This window comes from Pistacia vera, unplaced genomic scaffold (genome assembly GCF_008641045.1).
Source record: "Pistacia vera cultivar Batoury unplaced genomic scaffold, PisVer_v2 Contig142, whole genome shotgun sequence".
Classification (NCBI taxonomy): Eukaryota; Viridiplantae; Streptophyta; class Magnoliopsida; order Sapindales; family Anacardiaceae; genus Pistacia; species Pistacia vera.
This window is the reverse complement of record NW_022195489.1, coordinates 1,067,072-1,086,865: the sequence shown is the minus strand read 5'-3', so window position 1 is coordinate 1,086,865 and position 19,794 is coordinate 1,067,072. Positions and strand designations below refer to the sequence as shown.

At 34.1% G+C, this 19,794-nt stretch overlaps 1 protein-coding gene across 1 annotated transcript; it reads right to left on the bottom strand.

The window, feature by feature from the left end:
* Positions 1 to 1,865: 1,865 nt before the first annotated feature.
* On the bottom strand, positions 1,866 to 18,908 carry LOC116123386 (receptor-like protein EIX1). The gene is made up of 6 exons (XM_031409160.1): positions 16,108 to 18,908; positions 4,324 to 4,468; positions 3,263 to 3,321; positions 3,071 to 3,188; positions 2,121 to 2,273; positions 1,866 to 1,970 (listed from the first exon to the last, which is right to left on the bottom strand). The coding sequence occupies exons 1-6, from the start codon at positions 18,906 to 18,908 to the stop codon at positions 1,866 to 1,868; spliced, it is 3,381 nt and encodes a 1,126-aa protein (XP_031265020.1).
* Between the last annotated feature and the right edge of the window lie 886 nt (positions 18,909 to 19,794).

Sequence of the window (19,794 nt, the reverse complement as noted above, 5' to 3'; positions counted from 1 at the left end):
ATAACATACCGAATTATTTTAGAAATTTTATAATAAAATAAGCTGTGTTGTTGCCTTTTCAGTATCATAGAGTTTTTATAATAAAAATTCAAATGAAATATAAGTATTATAATAAAAATTCAAATGAAATATAAGTAATATTACGCTTACAAAGAAATTTTACAAAGATCTTCGTACAAAATGATGTGGTAAAAAAAGAATGGAATAGTGAATTTAATGAGTTTGACTTTTTATTTTACTATTCCATTCATTTTTGTCACCTCACTTTGCGTGGAAACCTTTGTAAGATTTCTTTGTCAGTATAGTATTATTGATAAAACATATGGGGAAAACAAATGTTACTTGTTGGATTATATCTATAGCCTTAGACAAAATCTTGTTTTATGAAAAAGAAAATTGATTGGTTTGTTCATTAGTTTTCATAGGAAACCCGATAATTCATAAGTAAAATTGATTAGAAAGAAAGAAGAAAATAAAGAACGAGGAACCACCATTGGTTGGCCCAGCGATCAACTAGGATTCTTGGGTACATTACTCAAGATGTCATAAGTTCGATCCACCTGGGTTACTAATAGAGGTGAACATTGAGGAGATTTACCTAGCTATCAATTTCAAGGCCACAGGAGATTAGTTGAGGTGTACGTAAACTGGTCCGGACATACCCTATTACAAAAAAATAATAATAATAATAATAATAAATAAAGAACAAGGAAACTTAAAATGAGAAAAAATAAATTAGCAATAGATGTTAAGTCTGTGGGTAAATTAATTGAAAATGCTTTCCAACCATAATAAGCTTGCTAACTAACTAACAGAAATTTAATTTATTGACAAGATTTTAAACAAACGATTATTTGGAGCAGAAAATGCTTCTGTACCAGCAATTGTTAGCACTCTCTATCTTTTTTTCTATTTCTTTCTAGTTGGATATCTTTAAGAATTCCTTGTTTTGTGTATCAGCCGCTTCCAAAAACTGTATGACACTATGACCCTTGTGGTAGACATTGTTATAGAGTATGTCACAGATTTGGTAAGCTTTCTTTCCAGATGGTTTTTATCTCTTTCTTCAATAAGATGGCATAGCAGATGTAATATCTCAATTTCCTTTTTTGACAGCCGCATAAAGTACAAGATATTGGTTTAAAGAGGGGATGTTATCAGTTGGGGATTTTCTTCTATATCGAATCAGAAAGCTTTTTGATGTAGAGGAAGAAAAGCTGGCATCAATTGTTGGTATGTGAGACCTGAAATTTTATACGGATGCCATTCGAAGTCATGACAGTTTTCTGATGAAGATTCTTTGTGTTCAAAGAAGGATTACTTTTAATAAATGTGGAGTGAAAAGAGCCTCCTTCCAAGTTTTAATTACCACTGAAATTTGCACAAAAGATTATCTTCACAAGCTTTCAGTTTTTTGCTTTTTTTATCCTCTTTTTTATTACCCTTATAAAACTACCTTGAGCATAAGTGAACGGTCCATGATGATGTCAATTAAAGTGAATTTTTATGTTTAAATGGTTTTATTGTTACTAAATGATGAAATAAATAGATTTCAAATGAGATAATCATCAAGGAAAAATACCCCTTTGTTTTTTGTACCTTAACTTCATTTAGGGTATAGATTCGGTTGATGGAGTTGAGTTATTGCATGTAAGTATTCATCTTAACACTGTGCTCCCAACAGCTAAATCTATTTCATGCTTTTGTATCTCCACTAACTTCAGATGCCTTCCTTTCTTCCTCCCTTCGTTGCTTCAAAGTTGGTTGTGATTACTAATAAATGATTTACACTTTAACTCATTAATCATTCAGGCAATCAGTCACCACTACATCATGGAATGACTTAACATTACTAAATATTGGTTTCATCTACTAAATAAAACATAAATTGGTACAACCTCTCTCCCAGGAGAAACTAGTTCCCCAAAACCTAAATTGGGTACATTTGCGTGTTTCTTCTGTTTCAACACCTACAGAACAAAATGAATGTGAATGTAATGAAATATGAAAACACGTAACATTCATGATTTAACACATGCAAATAGTAGAGATACTACAGCAACGTTAGTTCATGATGAATAATGATGCCTTTGCAATGAATCAGAGAGAAAAAGGGGTACCTTACGAGCTGAAAACAGAACACATAAAGATTCCCCATAAGGTGTTGTCTCCTCAATAACATTTGGAACTTGGTGCTGAAACTCAACTGACCCATTAGAGAAATGGGGAGGTGAAGATGTGGGCAAAGATGAACCTGAAGAGAAAGCAACAGGCTATGGAGTTGCAGGAGATGTCCAGAAAGGCACAGCAGCGAGCCTAACTGGTGAAGTAAAGACAGGAGGGCCATAAGGATTCTGTTTCTCAGATATCTCCAAACCTCTGAGCATGCTTTCAATTGCGGTGGCTTTTTGTTTGCTTGCATGCAACACTTTCCAGACTACGTTCAAAACCTTTATTTAGGGACTTCATTTTTGACAAAAGAAGTCTAGACGAGAGAAAGGTCCTAGAAGATGAACTTCTGTCCATTGCAACTATGGCAAAAGTTCTGTACCTAGGAAGGTTGGAAGAAGCTGAGACATGAGGGGTAAATGACATTTGTCCACCTCTATCACGAAGAGAAGGAGAAGCATGTCACCTGTGCATCCCATCATCCTCTTCATTTATTATCTGTCAAAACCACAATCCCTTTAAACTATGGCCTTACAAATGGTAGTAAGTAAAAACATTCTTTGGAAAAGAACAAACTATATACCCTTTGAATGACCGGATCAAAGGGTGAAAATAAGAAACGGGATCGCTTTGGGCAAGTCTTTGCAAAAAGTCTGTAGCACATTCTTGCAATTGATCGTACCAGTTAAGATTCAAGAATAAAATTACTAACAAAGTAAATAACGAGGCTTCAACCGATATTGCTAGCAACGTAGAGAAAAAGGAAAAAGAACATGATATGAAGTATTTTGGTCAATCAAACAGACAGTATAACAAAGCACGCAGAGACCAGATGCGGGTCTCCAAACATTTTGGAAAAAAAAAAAAAAAAGAAGGAAAATGAAATTTCCAACCAAAATACCTCACTCATTGCATCAGCAACACAACATCTAATAAAATCTTCGTATAGATCAATAGATCTCTGTATTTCTAGAGCATCAGGCCAATGTTCTAATATCAACAAAGCATATTCACAACACCTACAATCCAAAACAAAGATGATTTGAACTACAACATAAAACTGCATCATCAATTCAAAGAAGAGTAGTCAAACCTTGCACGGAGCGTTACATTACGATCATTCTTTGCACAATCAGCAATTATCTGCAGACTCTGCAATTACAAGTACAGTAATCACAACCAACTTGAAAAGAAAACAAAATTAAACTAAAGAAGAAGATGTTAATGGCGGAGGAAGAAGAAGATGGAGAGAAGGAGGAGGGGGGGCTTCGGTTTTGCTAAGAACAAACAGCAATAGGCGGGCCTGTTCCGACAGTAATGGCGGGAGGGAGGGGAGCAATTTCTTTGATTTGGGTTTGTGTTAAAATGCAACAATTTTAGGTTTTTGGGGACAAAATATAATTTTTGAAAGATTACTCAATGCCTTTGTTAATCCTAATTAAGTCATGATTAGTGTTTAATTGTTATTAATTTGTTTTAATAAAAAAATAAGGTCATTTAGTAAAGACTGAAAAATTATATGGCCTTTTAATTAGATTCAAGGCTAATATGGCCTTTTAATCACTTGCCCCAAGGAAATGAGGGTGGAATGTTAAGATATAAAGTGGAACTTTGTTATTGCTGAGTAGACCTGGCAAAACGGGCGGGTGGGCTAGGTACGGGTCACACGGGTACGGGTCTAATACGGGTCAATGTATACGGGTCTAAAATATTGGACCCGTGCCCTATCCTATACGGGTACGGTGGACCCACGGGTGCCCCTTTTTTCTCTCTCCAGGTTTTAGTTTTTACAGTTTCACCTCTAATAGTTTTCAATTATAACAGTTACACCCCCAAAATTCCTGCAGTTATGAAAATTGTACAGGACATTGGAAATAATTCATTACAGAATTCTAAATTTGAACCATGGCTCCAATTTTGTAGCATATGCATAACACATTTATAGAATTCTACTTGTGAAAATAGGCAAACAGCTTCATTTCAAAACCATATTTACAGGGACAACCGGACAGCTATTACTCTAAAAACAGTGCCTGCAAATCTGCAATTCACTAACTCTAAGCACAAAAATCCTCATCATTTACTGTTCATACTTCATACAGACAGAGATTTCACGAATCAACTAAACTATACAAATCTGGAAACCCAACTCACGGATCTTAAAAACAGATCTTGAAACCCAAACATCAAACAAACTGCAGCTTTTCTGGAAGATACAATAAAAACAGATCTTGAAACCCAACTCACGGATCTTGAAAACAAATCTTGAAACCCAAACATCAAACAAGCTGCAGCTTTTCTGGAAGATACAATAAAAACAGATCTTGAAACCCAACTCACGAATCTGCTGCAATGGTGGGGAGAAGAGTTGCAAGTCCTGCGACAGAGAGAGAGAGGAGATGACGAGCCGACGCCCAAGTCCCGAAGACGTGAGAGAGAGGAGATGACCAGAGTGAGGGCTACCGGCGATGGTGGTACTAGGAATGGGAATCATAGATTCGATGAGAGATTGAGAGTTTACAGAATGAATAAATAAGGTTCAGGTGAGGACCATGAGGTATACTGATGATGAATGAGTGATGAGTGATGTAGTGATGAGAGATCGAGAGGCAGGACTGCGGGAGAGAATTGTTATGTTGAAGATGAAAATTTGTTTTAAAGTCTGAGTTAGGGACTTAGCCACTTTAGGGATTTGCCAAAACGGGTACCCGCGGGTGCCCGCGGGTTTACCCATATAACCCCTCAACTATACGGGTTGGGCCGGGTACAGGTAAAAACAAAACGGGTCTAATAAATTGGACCCATACCCTATATTTTCTATCCGGGTATGGACCGACCCGCTAGTCCGAACCCGTTTTGCTAGGTCTATTGCTGAGGGTCCATTTGGTGAGAATTCAAAAATAAATTTTATAACATTTTTGGTAAAAATATAAAAAAGAATTGAAAATTTATTTTATTTCACGATGATTATTAATGTAATACCCTGTATTCTATGAAATTTTATTTGGTGATTTTTGGGGTTAAAGTGTTAGCTTTTAAAAAATTTTGAGAGAGTAAAGTGTAATAGCCAAAACAAGTGAGGATTAAGGTGAAATTTATCAGATATTTTGATGAACAGTGAACAATCCAAGAAAAGAAAAGGGGAGAAGAAGAAAGAGAGGAGAAAGAGGGGAGAAGAAAGAATAGAGAGGGGAGAAGAAAAGAAAAGAGAGAAAGAAGAAAGAAAGGAAGAAGGGAGAAAATGATAGAGACAGGAGTAGAGAACAACGAAGGTGGCTGGAAAAGTGGCCGCGGGCGAGCAAAACTCCTATGATCAGAAAGAGTGAAGGAAGATCAAGCTTATGGGAGGTGAGTAAAGCTTGGAATTTCCCTCTTTGATGAGTTTTAGATCAATTGATTTGTGTTGTTTATAATTGAATACAATGGCATGAGATTAAACTAAAATAGAGAGATTGATTTCAATAATATTATGTGGGTAAAACTTATATGTGTTTCTTAAACAAAATTTGGTTAAAGATGTGATTTTAATACAAGGGTTTACTATACAAAAATCTGACCATCTTGAATTCTTTTGTTTTTTTTGCATGTTTTGGTTCTTTTTTTTTTTTTTTTTTTTTTTTTTTTTTTAAGCTCAATTTCGAATATGTTGTTATAGACTTCTTGAGGAGTGTTTGAAAATTTATTTCACTCAATAACTCAAAGAATTGAATTTTATATGGAATTTTTTAAGTTGCCTTGTGAATTCTAGAATTTTCATTTTCTGCAAAACATGTATTTTTGGAAAATGATTCGATGCATCTATTCTTATCCAAATTGAATGATTTTAAATTCTAGTGAATTCTATATGTGTTTAGTTTAATTCTTGAGAGTTCGTGAAGTTTCAATTAAAGGTTAAATTGTTATGAATTTTACAATTTAGTAACCTCAATTCTAGAAACAGTTGGCAGATTTGAATGAGTTGAAAATAAATTGTGTTTTAAATAGTTATTGATTCTGGAATGACTTGAAAGAATTATGGGAACAACTTATGTGTCTCTAGAATGCCCCATTAAAATTATGGCTTAAATTGATGAATGTAATTTTTATGAAAAATCCGAGAGCAACCGGTGTTCGGTTATGAGACAATTTTGTTAAAGAAGAAGTTAGGTTAATCTTTTGGTGTGTGAAGTGTCCAATGATTTTAATATTGATGTGTTACCTTAGGGGGACTTATGTATGGAGGATTTATCGAATTTTGTATATAGGGAGGCAAGCGGGGGCATTGTTAGAGGATTTGAATCTTTTTTCGGCTTAAGGGTCGAGCTCCAAAATGATGAGTGGGAAAATCTAAAACCCTAACTTTCATTTCAATAAAATTTATCTCTAAATGCTTATTTATATTTGTTTATTGTTTTAAATTAGCTAACATGTTTGATTTCCTTATAGAAATGAGCTTTATTGCAATGTTATTATTGGAAATTGTTAATTGACATGAGAAATATAGAATTTTGATGTTTTTGGGCAATAGTTTGAAAAGAAATGAAAATGGGTTGAAATTCTTAGATTTGAAAACATTTAAGAACTTGCATTTACATTTTTACATTATATGAGATGTTATAAAATTATTATATGTTTATGAGAAAAATGTTTTGAGAATAAGTATAAGATGTTAGTGGCTTTCAAACCATCCTACGTAGTACCCATCCCCCTCATGATATTGACTTAGTTCTACGCATCCTTATGATTGGTCATTTGTTGGCCTAAGTCGGTCGAAGGCTCGAGCGATGCAGATATTGCTACACAGGATTTGATATTGCCGGCTTAAGTGGGTGGAAGGACCGAGCGAGGTAGATATCACTATATATGATTTGATTTTGTTGGCCCAAGTGAGTCGAAGGCTCCAACGAGGCAAATATCACTAGACAAGATTTGATTGTGTTGGCCCAAGCGATGCATGGTCTCGCTGGGTCGAAGGCTAGAACAGTGACTGATTCGCCTAGCAGGATGGATCTAGTGGTTCAACCTATGCAATGTTAGATCTTGCCGGGTTGGACGGATTTACCCCTGGATACTAGTTAGGTGAGAGTTTTCACATGTGATTGAAAGATTATTTGGATATATAAATATATATCATGCAAATGTTATCTGCATATGAAATGTTTTTAGAAATGATATTTTTAGAGAAACATGAGTATTGATTTGTTTACCATAAAAGTTTTCAGAAAGAAGTTTTGCAATGAGAGATTTCAGCATTGGTTATGAAAGATGACTTATATTATAAAATATGTTTATGGAAATGAGATTTTATAAGCATGAATGTTTTATTATATATTGAAATGTTATATTGCATACTATCTCATTCTCCACTTACTGAGCATTTCTAACTCACCCCTCGTTTTTAAATATTTTTCTTTTGCCCCTACCAGGTCAAGAAGGAGAGTGAATCCCACTCAAGGTTGGGCCACACGACTCCATTTCATCATATGTGCATATGTGTCATAGTTGTGTTTTATTTTCCACTGCAAAGTTTATTTTTCTTCATTATGTATTTATTTTTTGTTTTGGATTGTAAAAGATATAGAAGAATCTGATACCATACGTTCATTCTGTAAAAATTCAGTTGCATTTATTTATTTGCAAATAATGTTATATTTATTTGTAAGAAACAAAAATGAGTGTTTATAAATGTTTTAGCCAGAAGAGTTTTATGATGTTTTAATTCATAAACAGGTTTCATAGTTTTCCTACATAGCACGTCTTGGTCACCCAAGTCTCATGGGTGCGCCTGGAGCCTATGGGATAGGGAGGGTCGAGACTGGACGTGTCAATTAAGATTAAAACATTTTGAAAATATTTCTAGTCATTTTAATAAAAAGTATTTTTATAATTTTTTTTTTTTTTATCTCTTATGATTGAAGCTTGATTTTTCTAATCACTCAAAATTAATTTATTGACAAAAAATATTTAAAAAAAATTTATTTGGAACAGAAGATACTTCTATACATGTATCGTTTATTGAAATATTTAACATCAATTTTGCTAATTATATATATATAGTTTTAAAATTCTATATCAAATAAATTCTTTGTGTTTTTCCAGGAAATTTCCTCGATTAAAAAAAATATATACATTTTAGTCAAGTTGTGTCACAAATGCATGTTGGAAATAAAGTTTTTTCTTCTTTTTCTTTTGATAGTAAAATGACCTACCATGTCTCCAAAGTCCTGACATATTAAATGAAATAATGAATAAAGGAGATTAGACTTTACTTTTATTGACATAAGAAATTAATCACGCGCCTCTTTACAAAGACTTGACAAATCAAATGAATAAAGAATATTAAACGCGTTATATGAGTGTGAATGTGATTTTCATTCTCTAACATAAGAGTAAAAATAATATCTGATAACTAAATTTTATATAAATTTAAAATATTTTTAGTTAAAATGTATATCAATAACAATAAGGCTGTGATACATGTCCCCACCCTACGTTTGGCAAACTCAAATTAGTACCCCCGATTTTGGAAACTATCAATGTTTTACCTTCCGTTAATCTTCGTTAAGGATTTTTGCTTTTGATACAGCTACAGGCTTGTAATGACCATATTGCCCTTCTCTATTAAAAAAAAGAAAAATTAACCCAAATCTCATTTTTTTATCAACTATTCATCTTTAATAATATACAAAAAATAATTAGCTACCCATTAATCTTTAATCACAAAATTAATATTAAATCAACTTAATGTTAAACTAATAAAAAAAATCAAATAAAAAAAAAAAAAAAGACCCAGATCATCCATTCAAGGTGATTACAGCAAAATCTTCTACAAAATTTCATCAACCATCTCCCTGTCCTTTCTAATTCAACAAGAAAATCCATCGTCTCATCCGTGTTTATCAAAATTCGTTAACTCAAATCTTTTAGTGCATCCAATTGAAGTGGAATAACAAATTGTTTACACTTGTACAGTTTCAAGGGCCAGCCTATGCTCCTAAACACAGCTCATTGAAGCTCTAAAACTCACAAAACTCCCATGAACTCTACTCTCCAAGACCAGGCCCAGCTCAAGGGGTAGGCAGGTAAGGCACCTGCCTAGGGCCCCCAAAAATAGAGGCTCAAATTTTTTATAATTTTTTTAATATATTAAAAAAAAAATGGTGTATGATTTTTTATCCAAGTCAGGAGGGGAAAAAAAAAAAAAAGCCAAAAAGATCCGAATTTATTATAAATTTTTTACATATATTCCCACCCAAAGTTTGATAAAATAGTAGTTTGTACATCTAGTTTCATATATTCTAATTTACACCCCTAAATTAACACATTAAATTTCTTTTAACAATAACAGGTTAAATAGTCATTTATATGTCTCAAATTACTCAACCCCAATTCCATCACAAATTCGGACATTCACATAAATTATCTTCATCCCTCTTTCACTGCCAGCAGTTTGGAGTTGATTCTCATCAATTTTCTCACCAAAATTGACTGGAATCATCACTTTATCATTTTCCCAAGTGTTTTTCCAACCTTGATAGCCCTCGATTTGATCGATTTTTTACGAATCTCATAACCCAACTCCACCGTGCACGACAGCCATTTTTGACCTTTTCAGCATGTACCTGGCGTTGTTGGCCTTCCCTGACACCACCATCTTCCTCCCCTCAACCCTCTCACCAAAATCCCTATCATAACTCATTCGTTTACTCCGTCAAATCGGCGGCCACCAATTCCTTTTGGCTTGCGACTTCTCAAGCCTTTTCTGGCCAATCCAAGCATTGGAAATTACCTATTTCACCACCCATCACTTTTCCAACATCTGCTCTCCACAACCCCCCACCAACCTGACCCAGTTAGCCTGCCGATCGTTGTCCACCTCTCCTAGTGATTTTGCATCTCAAAAGACAAGAAAATAAATTTGATATATTTTATCAAATTTATTTTAATATATGTTTATATTATTAGAAGGCCCCCAAAGTAATTTTTACCTAGGGTCACAAATGTTCTTGAGACGGCCCTGTCCAAGACTTACAAGCGTAAATCACACTGAACTCCCCGGAAATTCACATTAAGAACACAGACAATGAAAAATCATCTTTCATCAATACTTCTTCAACACAATGGGACAGATAGTGAAGGGTTGTCTGTGCCCGAAATGGATGATTCACTCGTCCTTTTCTTACTCTCTAGCCTTGTATAAGGGAGAAAGAAGGGAGTTATAGAGCAGGCAATGAACTTGTGATTTAGACAGCCACTAGTACTTCTCAGCCCCCCATGGGAGGCTACTTTCTTTCCCTGTGACGGTGAAGTCGCTCGACTTCAATGGCATAAGGCCAAATCTAGCCTGCTCTTTCACTAGTGAAGCCACAAAGCCAAATTTGGCCTTACCTTGCAATTCTAAGTCGAAACGGACGACCCTAGATCATGGGCCGCTGCCGCCGGCCGGTCGATGATGATGTAGCTAATAATTTTTCTTGTTTCTCTAATTTAGGACTTCAGAGAGAGATTAGAGATTTTTTTTTTTTTTTTAGTTTTGTTTTTTTGTTGCGGGAAAAAATTGTTTTTTAAGTTCAAATTTTGGTTGGAACGTTTTTAAGTTCAAATTTGGATGGGGAAAAGACACAAATACCCTTTATATATTAAACTTAGAGTAATACTACACTCACTAACTTTCTCTCACAAATGCAAGGTATCAGCTCGCAATTGGTCAGCTCGAATGGGTCTCGTCTGTCCAACAATTGGTCTTGCCTAACCAAGCCAATTGGTCAGCTCGAATGGATCCCGACTGTCTACATGGGATTAGTGAGAGATGTTAGTGAAAAAATGTTTGTAAGGTTAGTATTATTCTTAAACTTAATGGTGAAAATTGAAAATTGGATGGAACGTTGATAGTTTCAAAAACTAAGGGTACTAATTGGTCAACTTGTCAAACCAGAGTGGGAAAAAATATCTTCCCCTAATAATAATTTATATTTAAAGTAAAAAAAAAAAAAAAAAAATTCCCTTGAAACGGGTTTCTTCTCGTCAAACTAAATAAACACTGGACCCATATCAGACTTTTAAAAGGTTTATGCACCTTCCACGTGGATGTTTTCTATTGCTCGAAAAACTTTAAATCACATTATAGACTAATTTAATTTTTATCAATCGGTTTAAAGTTTACCCAAAAACTAACTTTAGTTTCTTCTAATGTAAAATGCATCTGTATCCCTATTGCTTGGTTGATTCTCTTCTAACTCTTTTACTCTTTTTTCCCCTTTTTCATGGTTGTTACATAACGAAATTTGTTGTCCATTGGTAATGAAACAAAATCTTATTTGTATTACATACCGCAAATTTTGGAATGAGGAGTACCGGAGTATCTTTCCCCTAAGTAATGTTATCAATTTCTGCATTTATTCCTCCAGCCGTGGTAACGGTTTACTTTTACATTTCATCGGATCGACTTAATTATTCTCACATACAACGTTACAGCTACGATGTCACTTGTAACATTACCATTATATCAATTTTTTGTGCCTACTCACTCTTCTAGTAAAGTTACTGTCATTAGCTTTTTATTTAGTCACGATACAATTATCATCCTACTGATATTTCTCCGAACAATGTTTCTGCCGTCATGATCATGTTCCTCTTGATCGTTTGAAAATGGAGGTGATCGTTATCTAATGTTGTTATCGTTTCTGTTATTAATTGAAACCGTTATCTAACCTTCGCTAAATTGTTCGTCCTTTATTGTTCTTACACTTTTTGATCAACTAACATCCGTTACATTTTTTGGTCAATTGACTTCCATTATATCTTTCCATTTACTAATGCCTATTATACTTCCCGTCATGTTACGACTTTTCTCTTTCTATCAATTATCATTTGTTACCCTTTTGTCTATAAAGGGTCGTTACATTCTCTGTCAAGAACCTCCATTTTATTTTCCGTCACTAAATGTCACTTTTATATTTTCTGTCAAAAACTTTGTTACCGTTTTCCGTCGAGCAACATCCATTACAAAGTCAATAAATAAAGTCCGTTTATATTTTCTGTCAACAAACATCCGTCATAGTTTCTGTTAATGTCCGTCATCTTTTCTTCTTTTCATTGAGACTGTAGATTAGATTGATAGTGTCCAGTTGTGTGTAATTATGCATCTCATCACTATGCTCCCAAAAACATTTTTTTTTTTTAATTATTTGGAATCGAAAATACTTCTGCACAAGCATGTTTATTGAAATATTTAACATCAATCTTGCTAATTTTATATATATATACGAAAAATCGTTTTAAAATTCTATATCAAATAATTCTAGGTGTGTTTCCAGGAAATTACTTCGATTATAACTTTGCACTGGCAAAACTCAAAGTAGTTGACGGAGTGGAAGTCAAGGAAGACCCTTCTTCTTCAAGTCTTGCTGACTTCATTTTCTGTATTGAATTAAAAGATATTATGATAATGTTTTTTATGAAATTATAAGAAATGACACTGAAGTTTTAAAATAACTTAAAAAGGGGTAACTTCTTGTTAGATTTAACATTTGGTAAGAGTGAAAATGGTACCATTCTGAAAAATGAAACTCTGTTTGTATAGGTAGAGTTCTGCAAAATCACCTCACTATCACATAAATTGAGTTTAGAAAGATGTGAGAGAGCATGTAACTCGTAATTTGGAAATTAAGTATTAAAAAAAAAAAAAAAAAAAACAGTTTAGTCAAGTCGGCTCAGAAATGCGTGCTGGAATTGGAAATAAAGTTTTTTCTTCTTTTCCCTGTGATAGCAAAATGACCCACCATGTCGCCAAAGGCTTGACATATGAAATGAATAAAGGAGATTAGAATCACACACCTCTTTACACAGACTTGACAAATCAAATGAATATTAAACGCGTTATATGAGTGTGAATGTCCCCACCCTACGTTTGGCGATTTAGCAATTAGTACCCCTGATTTTGGAAACTATCAATATTCTGCCTTTTGTTAATCTTCATTAAGGATTTTTGGCTTTCGATACAGCTACAGGCTTGTAATGACCATATTACCCTTCTCTATAAAAAAAAAATAAAAAAAAATTAACTCAAATATCATCTTTTATCAACTATTCATCTTTGATAACATCCAAACAATAATTAGTTACACATTAATCTTTAATCGCAAAATTAATATTAAATCAACTAAATGCTAAACTAACAACAAACTAATATAAAAAAAAAAAAACCCAGATCATCCATTCAAGGTGATTTTACAGCAAAATCTTGTACAAAATTCATCAATCACCTCCTTGTCTTTTCTAATTCAACAAGAAAACCCATCGTCTCATCCATGTTGATCAAAATTCGTTAATTCAAATCTTTTAGTGCATCCAATTGAAGTGGAATAACAAATTNAGCTAAAACACATTGCGTTATCTCATTGATAATTTGGTACACCAACTTTAATATATTTCATTAACCCAAGTTACTCAACCATCTGCTTATTCAATATTTGATTTTAAGTGCTGTTGTGCAAGAATGTGCAGGCAACTCGGAGTAAGCAATAGCTTAGAGCGAGTGTAGCTTAGAGTGACTTATGAGACGACGATCAGATGGAAGCTAGTTACGATCAAAAGTAATGCAAGCTACTCAGCTGATGTCTTCCAAACCGTGGATGAGGAGAAGATCATGGGATTAACTCTCTTTGCAATCTTGGCATGATCGTCACACCAAAAATCATGGGATCAATTCCCAAAATGCAAGTCATTATCCTGAAAATCACTCTTATAACAAGTATCATCCTAGCAATATTTAAACCTCCTCAAAATCATTGTAAAAGGGTTGGCAATTTTAGAGTTAACAATTACTCTTGTAATCGCTGAACGAAATAGAGAAGCAACAGGAACAAAATAATAATAGTAAAACAAAACAAACAGTAAACAAAAAAATTGTACGCGCGATTTACCCTGGTTCACCCAATATGGGCTACGTCCAGCTGAGTCAATATTATTGAAATATGCCTCACCTCTCTCGTTTACAATGAATGAATTGCTCTCACCTCATAACAAGAGAAAAGTATGTTTATATACTAGGTTTAAGAGATTAAACCTAGTTTTACATGGATTCCTATTCCTAAGCCCAACCCAAAAAAGAATTAATAACTTAAAAGAAATCCTACAGCGGTTATACATGGAAAAGCCCAAAACCGCCTACGGGCTCGGGGCAGCGGGACCCCCGAGTGCGTCTCCGTTACCCATTAATGCTGAAGTAGTCGACAACTCTAACAATCGCAAATACATCAATAAGATAACAAAGGATATAAACTTGAGAGTTTACTTGCTAAACCTCTTTAAAAATCATTTTTTTATCTTTATTTTCAATTCACTTACTGATTATTTATAATTATGCGGCCATTGATTCTGATTCCATCAAAGTCGATTGGATCATTCCGATTACTACGAGATTTCATGTCAATAGAATTATAAAAAGGTCTACATAAAAAGACTATTACAATGTCTCTTAATTTATGTCTCTTTTGTTTGTGGGGGAGTTACGTAAAAAGTGTTTAATTATTTTCTGCCCTACTTATTTGATTTTATATTAAATGCATTTCTATATATATTTATATATCAATCAATGGAGTTGACTGAATAGGTGTGGAAAGGAGCCAAATAAATTATCTTAAGTTCTTGTTGTAGAGAATTATTAATTAATTAAATTGTAGTGGTTGAAATAAGTAATGGCGAGGGACCGACGTGATATACAAGTTGCTACCAGTACTGTACTATATTGAAATCTTAAACAACATAAATATGCTAATCAAAGCGCTGCAGCGATTTATAGTGTTTAGCTAACAAAGTAAAAGGCCAATTAACTAAGAAGCTGCAGAATATATTACACCTGCCACTGATTTGCCAAAGTTTTTAGCAAAGTTTCTCTGAGAAAAAATAATAAAATATATTATAAGAAAATAATACAACGACCGACAGTAGTGCACTGAATTTGTATACCGAATGACGTGATAAAATCTTAACCGTTGATCAATTTTAACTTAATATTAATCAACGGTCATGATTTTGTCACGTCATTCGGTACACAAATTCGGTGTACTACGTTCGGTGACGGTAGCATTACTCTATATTATATACCCTTCACCCTGACTCTTAATTTTTGGGCTTTAGTTGGGCCATCCTCCACATGAGGGAAACCCCAGCCCAACAAGAATTTCATCTCCAGATATGAACACCATGCCTACAGCTCTTCAAGGCCAGGTTCAAAATTGATGGGCAATAAAAGGATGTGTTTTAGCTTGCAAAGTAGGGATTTGGTTGCCGATATGTCTGAGAATCTATATCAAGACTGAAGAAGAGATATTTAACTAAAATCTTTACCATACAAGTTGGTCTCCATATATTGGTTTATATCTAAAGCAATCCTTGTGATTAGACTTATTAACATAAGAAATTAATCACGCACCTCTTTACACAGACTTGACAAATCAAATGAATAAAGAATATTAAACGCGTTATATGAGTGTGAATGTGATTTTCATTCTCTAACATAAGAAATTGATCACGCAAAGACCTGATTGTTAGCATGTTTTAAATTTGAACCTTCATCAGCAAGCTATAACAAACATTAAATGATATATTTTCCCAATTTTTGATGAAAATTTTCAGTTTGTTTTGTGCTTTTCTAACTTTGTCCCTGTCAATACACTCTGAGAGTTCAATGACCAATGAAAAACTGATTAACAAAATCAAGAATTTATGCGCAAGTTTCACATTAGCTTGCAACCTTTTCAAGCATAAAGGAAGTATAGTCCCTCTGTTTATTGCACAAAGAAAGGACAGTCCCTTCGTTTATTACAATACTTCATTTGATGATTAAAGTACAGAAAATCATACTACTCCAAAAGATAAATCTATATCTAGCAACATTTTTTTACAACACTACAAAGCTTATTGCCAAGGTGATCCAAGAAACTACAATACATGTACCTCCATCTTCTGTTGACGAGTAGAGGACCAATGAAACTCCAGAAGCCCATCACAAATCCAAGTGTCATGCTTACATAGAACCAGTTCACTTCATTACCATCTTTTTCTCCTTCGTTTTCAATACCAGGTGTTGGAACAATCTCAGTACAATTCTGATGAAGTGGGGATCCACAAAGTTCATTACCATCAAAACAAGATGCGTCGAAACTCTGAATTTGAGTGCTTAAAGGAATTTTTCCCTTCAAGTTGTTATTGGACAAGTTCAAATGACTCAAGAAAGTCAATTCTGAAATACTTTGTGGGATTTCACCCGACAGCTGATTTGTAGAGAAATCAATGGATTCTAATGATCTCATAACACCGATCTTCTCTGGAATTCTTCCAACAAAAAAGTTGTGCGACAAATTCAAAGACTGCAATGCTTTGAGATTTGTCACTTCCGTTGGAATCTCTCCAGAGAAATTATTGCTAGAAAGATCAATTATCCTTACCAAATTAAGTGTGTTGTCATATTCGGTCCCTTGCCCTTTCAAAGTAAGTTGTTCATCCTCAGCAACCCCTCCTATATAATCAAGAAAATGTAATATATTGTTCCCTGCAGAGTAGTCCACTTTCACCATGGCGCTGAAGTTACTAATACATCTTGGTATAGTTCCGGAGAGATTGTTGTAAGCAATATCCAGAATTTGCAAGTAAGTAATGTGACAAAGTTGTGATGGTAAAGGACCATGAAATTTGTTTGAACGAAGGTTGAGAATCAGCATTGATGGAAATCCTTCTCCCAACCACATTGGAACATGTCCAACGAATTCATTTTCAGCGACATCAAATACTTGCAGCCCTGTACAATTTAAGATTGAGTCTGGAATTGTTCCAGAGAGACTGTTTTTGCGAAGATGCAATGACTCAATGGAAGTTAAAGTTCCAAGGGAGACTGGAAGGTTGCCACTGAATTTATTATTCTCCAAATTCAAGTACACCAAAGAGGGATAATTCATCCAACAATCGGGTAATTCTCCTGACAAAAGATTATCTCTAAGACAGAGAACGGTTATTCTGCGTGACTCATTAACATGACACAAGAATTGAGAAATTGATCCAGACAAGGCATTACCAGAAAGATCCAGTTTATTTATACCAGAAGGCATAGGAGGCAAAGAACCTGAAAAATTATTTGAACTCAAGTCGATTGATGATCCATATGGAGTCTGACCAAAATTTAGAATTTTCACTGAACTTGGAATCTCCCCATGGATTTGGTTGTGAGAAAGATTTAAGAAAGTTAATTGTGAAGCAAATTTCCAAAACCAACTGGGAACGGTGCCTACAATTCCTGTGTTAGATAAATCTAGATCATATAAATTCTTGAGTGAATTAATCCAAAATGGAAATTGAGGCCCTAAATGACAAGATGCCAAACGCAATGTATAAAGTTGAAAAGGAGGAACCCAATCAGAATTCAGTTTCAACACAATTGAGTTCTGAGATATATCAAAACGGGTAAGTCTGGTGAGATTGGAAAAATGACTTGGATAAAGTGTGTCATTCAATTTGTTCCAGGAAAAATCTAAATCTTGCAACGATGAAAGTTGTCCTAAAGATGATGGAACTGGACCATTCAGTTTGTTATACGAAAGATATAAAACTTCCAACGATGAAAGTTGTCCTAAAGAGGATGGAATAGAACCGTTCAGTTCGTTATGTGAAAGATCTAATTTTACAATAGAAGAAAATTCTCCGAAAGATGATGGAATGAGACCATTGAGTTTGTTACCTGAAAGATCAAGAACTTCCAACGATGACAATTCTCCTAAAGATAAAGGAATAGAACCGTTGAATTCATTAGAATAAAGATGTAGATATCTAAGTGATGAAACTTCTCCTAAAGATGATGGAATAAGACCAGAGATGGAGTTCTTACCTAGAGAAAGAAAGTCCAAATTTTCATATTGCCCAAACTGATTGTTCAAATGACCAAAAAGTTGAGTATCCTTCAAAAACAATGACTCTAGCTTATTTGAAATACATCCTGAAAAAATATCTATGATTTCGGATATATCTTGACTCAAATTGACATTTGACAAAGAAATGAACCTCAAATTGCAGAGTCCTCCGAATGATTTTGGAATCGGACCTTCCAAGCTAGTGACGTGAAGTGAAAGGTACTCAAGATGGCTAAATTTATTCAACCAATTGGGTATTGAAGAGTTCAAATAGTTTTTTGATAAATCAAGATATTTAAGAGCACTCAAATTTTGAAGTCCATGAGGGATTGGACCTTCAAGACCGTTTTGACTGAGGTCAAGACACTGCAAATTGGAGAGATTTCCAAACTCGTGAGGAACCCTTCCTTCAAATCCAGTTTGAGAGAGATTAAGATATCTCAAGTTCCTCAAAGAGCCAAGAAATGTTGGAACCTCAAATTCTTGACTAAAGTTATTACCGCCTAAGTCCAAGTAAATTAAATACTTAAAATCAAGCAAAGAAGGACTTATCTTACCAACCAACATCGACTTCGGATCAGCTGCATCGGAAAAAATTGCATTGAAAGGATTCCTGAGGTGAAGTTCCAGGATATGGCCTGTAAAGTTGTCGCAGACAACACCAGCCCACTGGCAACAGTCTCTATCACTGCTAATCCAAGAGGCAAGACGGTTGGAACGATCTTCGAGACCTCGCTTGAACCTTAAAAGTGCTTGTCGCTCAGTTTCAATGCAACCCACATCAGAACTTCCATTGCAGAAGCTAGTTTCAGTGGCAGCTATGGCAAGCAAAAGGACAATGAAAGTTGTAGCTCTCATGGTTGAATTCACTATCATGGATGGATGGATGCACTTCTAAATGGAAATTATACATAAGGAAATGAGGGTGAAACGTTAGATATATAGTGGAACTCTCTGTTATTGCACAGGGTCCCTTTGGTGAGAATTCAAAAATAATTTTTTAACATTTTTGGAAATTCATTTCATACAATATTTAAAAACTGTTTTTTTAATCAAAAATATAAAAAAGAGTTGAAATTTTATTTTATTTCATAATAATTATTAAGATTATAACATTTTGAAAATATTTCAAGTCATTTTAATGAGAAGTATTTTTATAAAATTCTATGTGTTTCCAGGAAATTACTTTGGTTATAACTTTAATGTAACTCCATTATTGCTTTGGGGTCCTATAACTGATAGTGGGTGGCTAAAGGGCTACAGGATTAAAATAAGTGAATTTGGTTTGTTGGTTGGTGATAACTTTTGACTTCTTATGATATAAAGTAACAAGTTTTTCTCAAGAGTTGTTGATGAGTCGAAATCAAGGAAGACTAAAACTAACATGGTAGACCTTTCATCTTCAAGTGTTTCTGTCTTCGTTTTCTGTATTAAAATAATTGGTTATTTTGAACCTTCTAACTGTCTTTCACTTGTTCTAGATGTCTGGTTTCTAAATTAATACAAAATAAATGAATTAGGATCTGTAAATAGTTAGTTTATATTTTGAGTGGTGTTGTAATATTTGGAACCTTGATGAAATATGAAAGTTTGTATTGTGTGGAATGAAGGTTGTAAAGAGGGTAGTGATGAGAAGAAAAAAAAAAGATGGAGATGAATTGACAAAATATCACTAAGTATATAATTATTAAAAATTTGATCAAAATACATAGAAAAAAATAATGTCTGTATCAACTTTTACAAT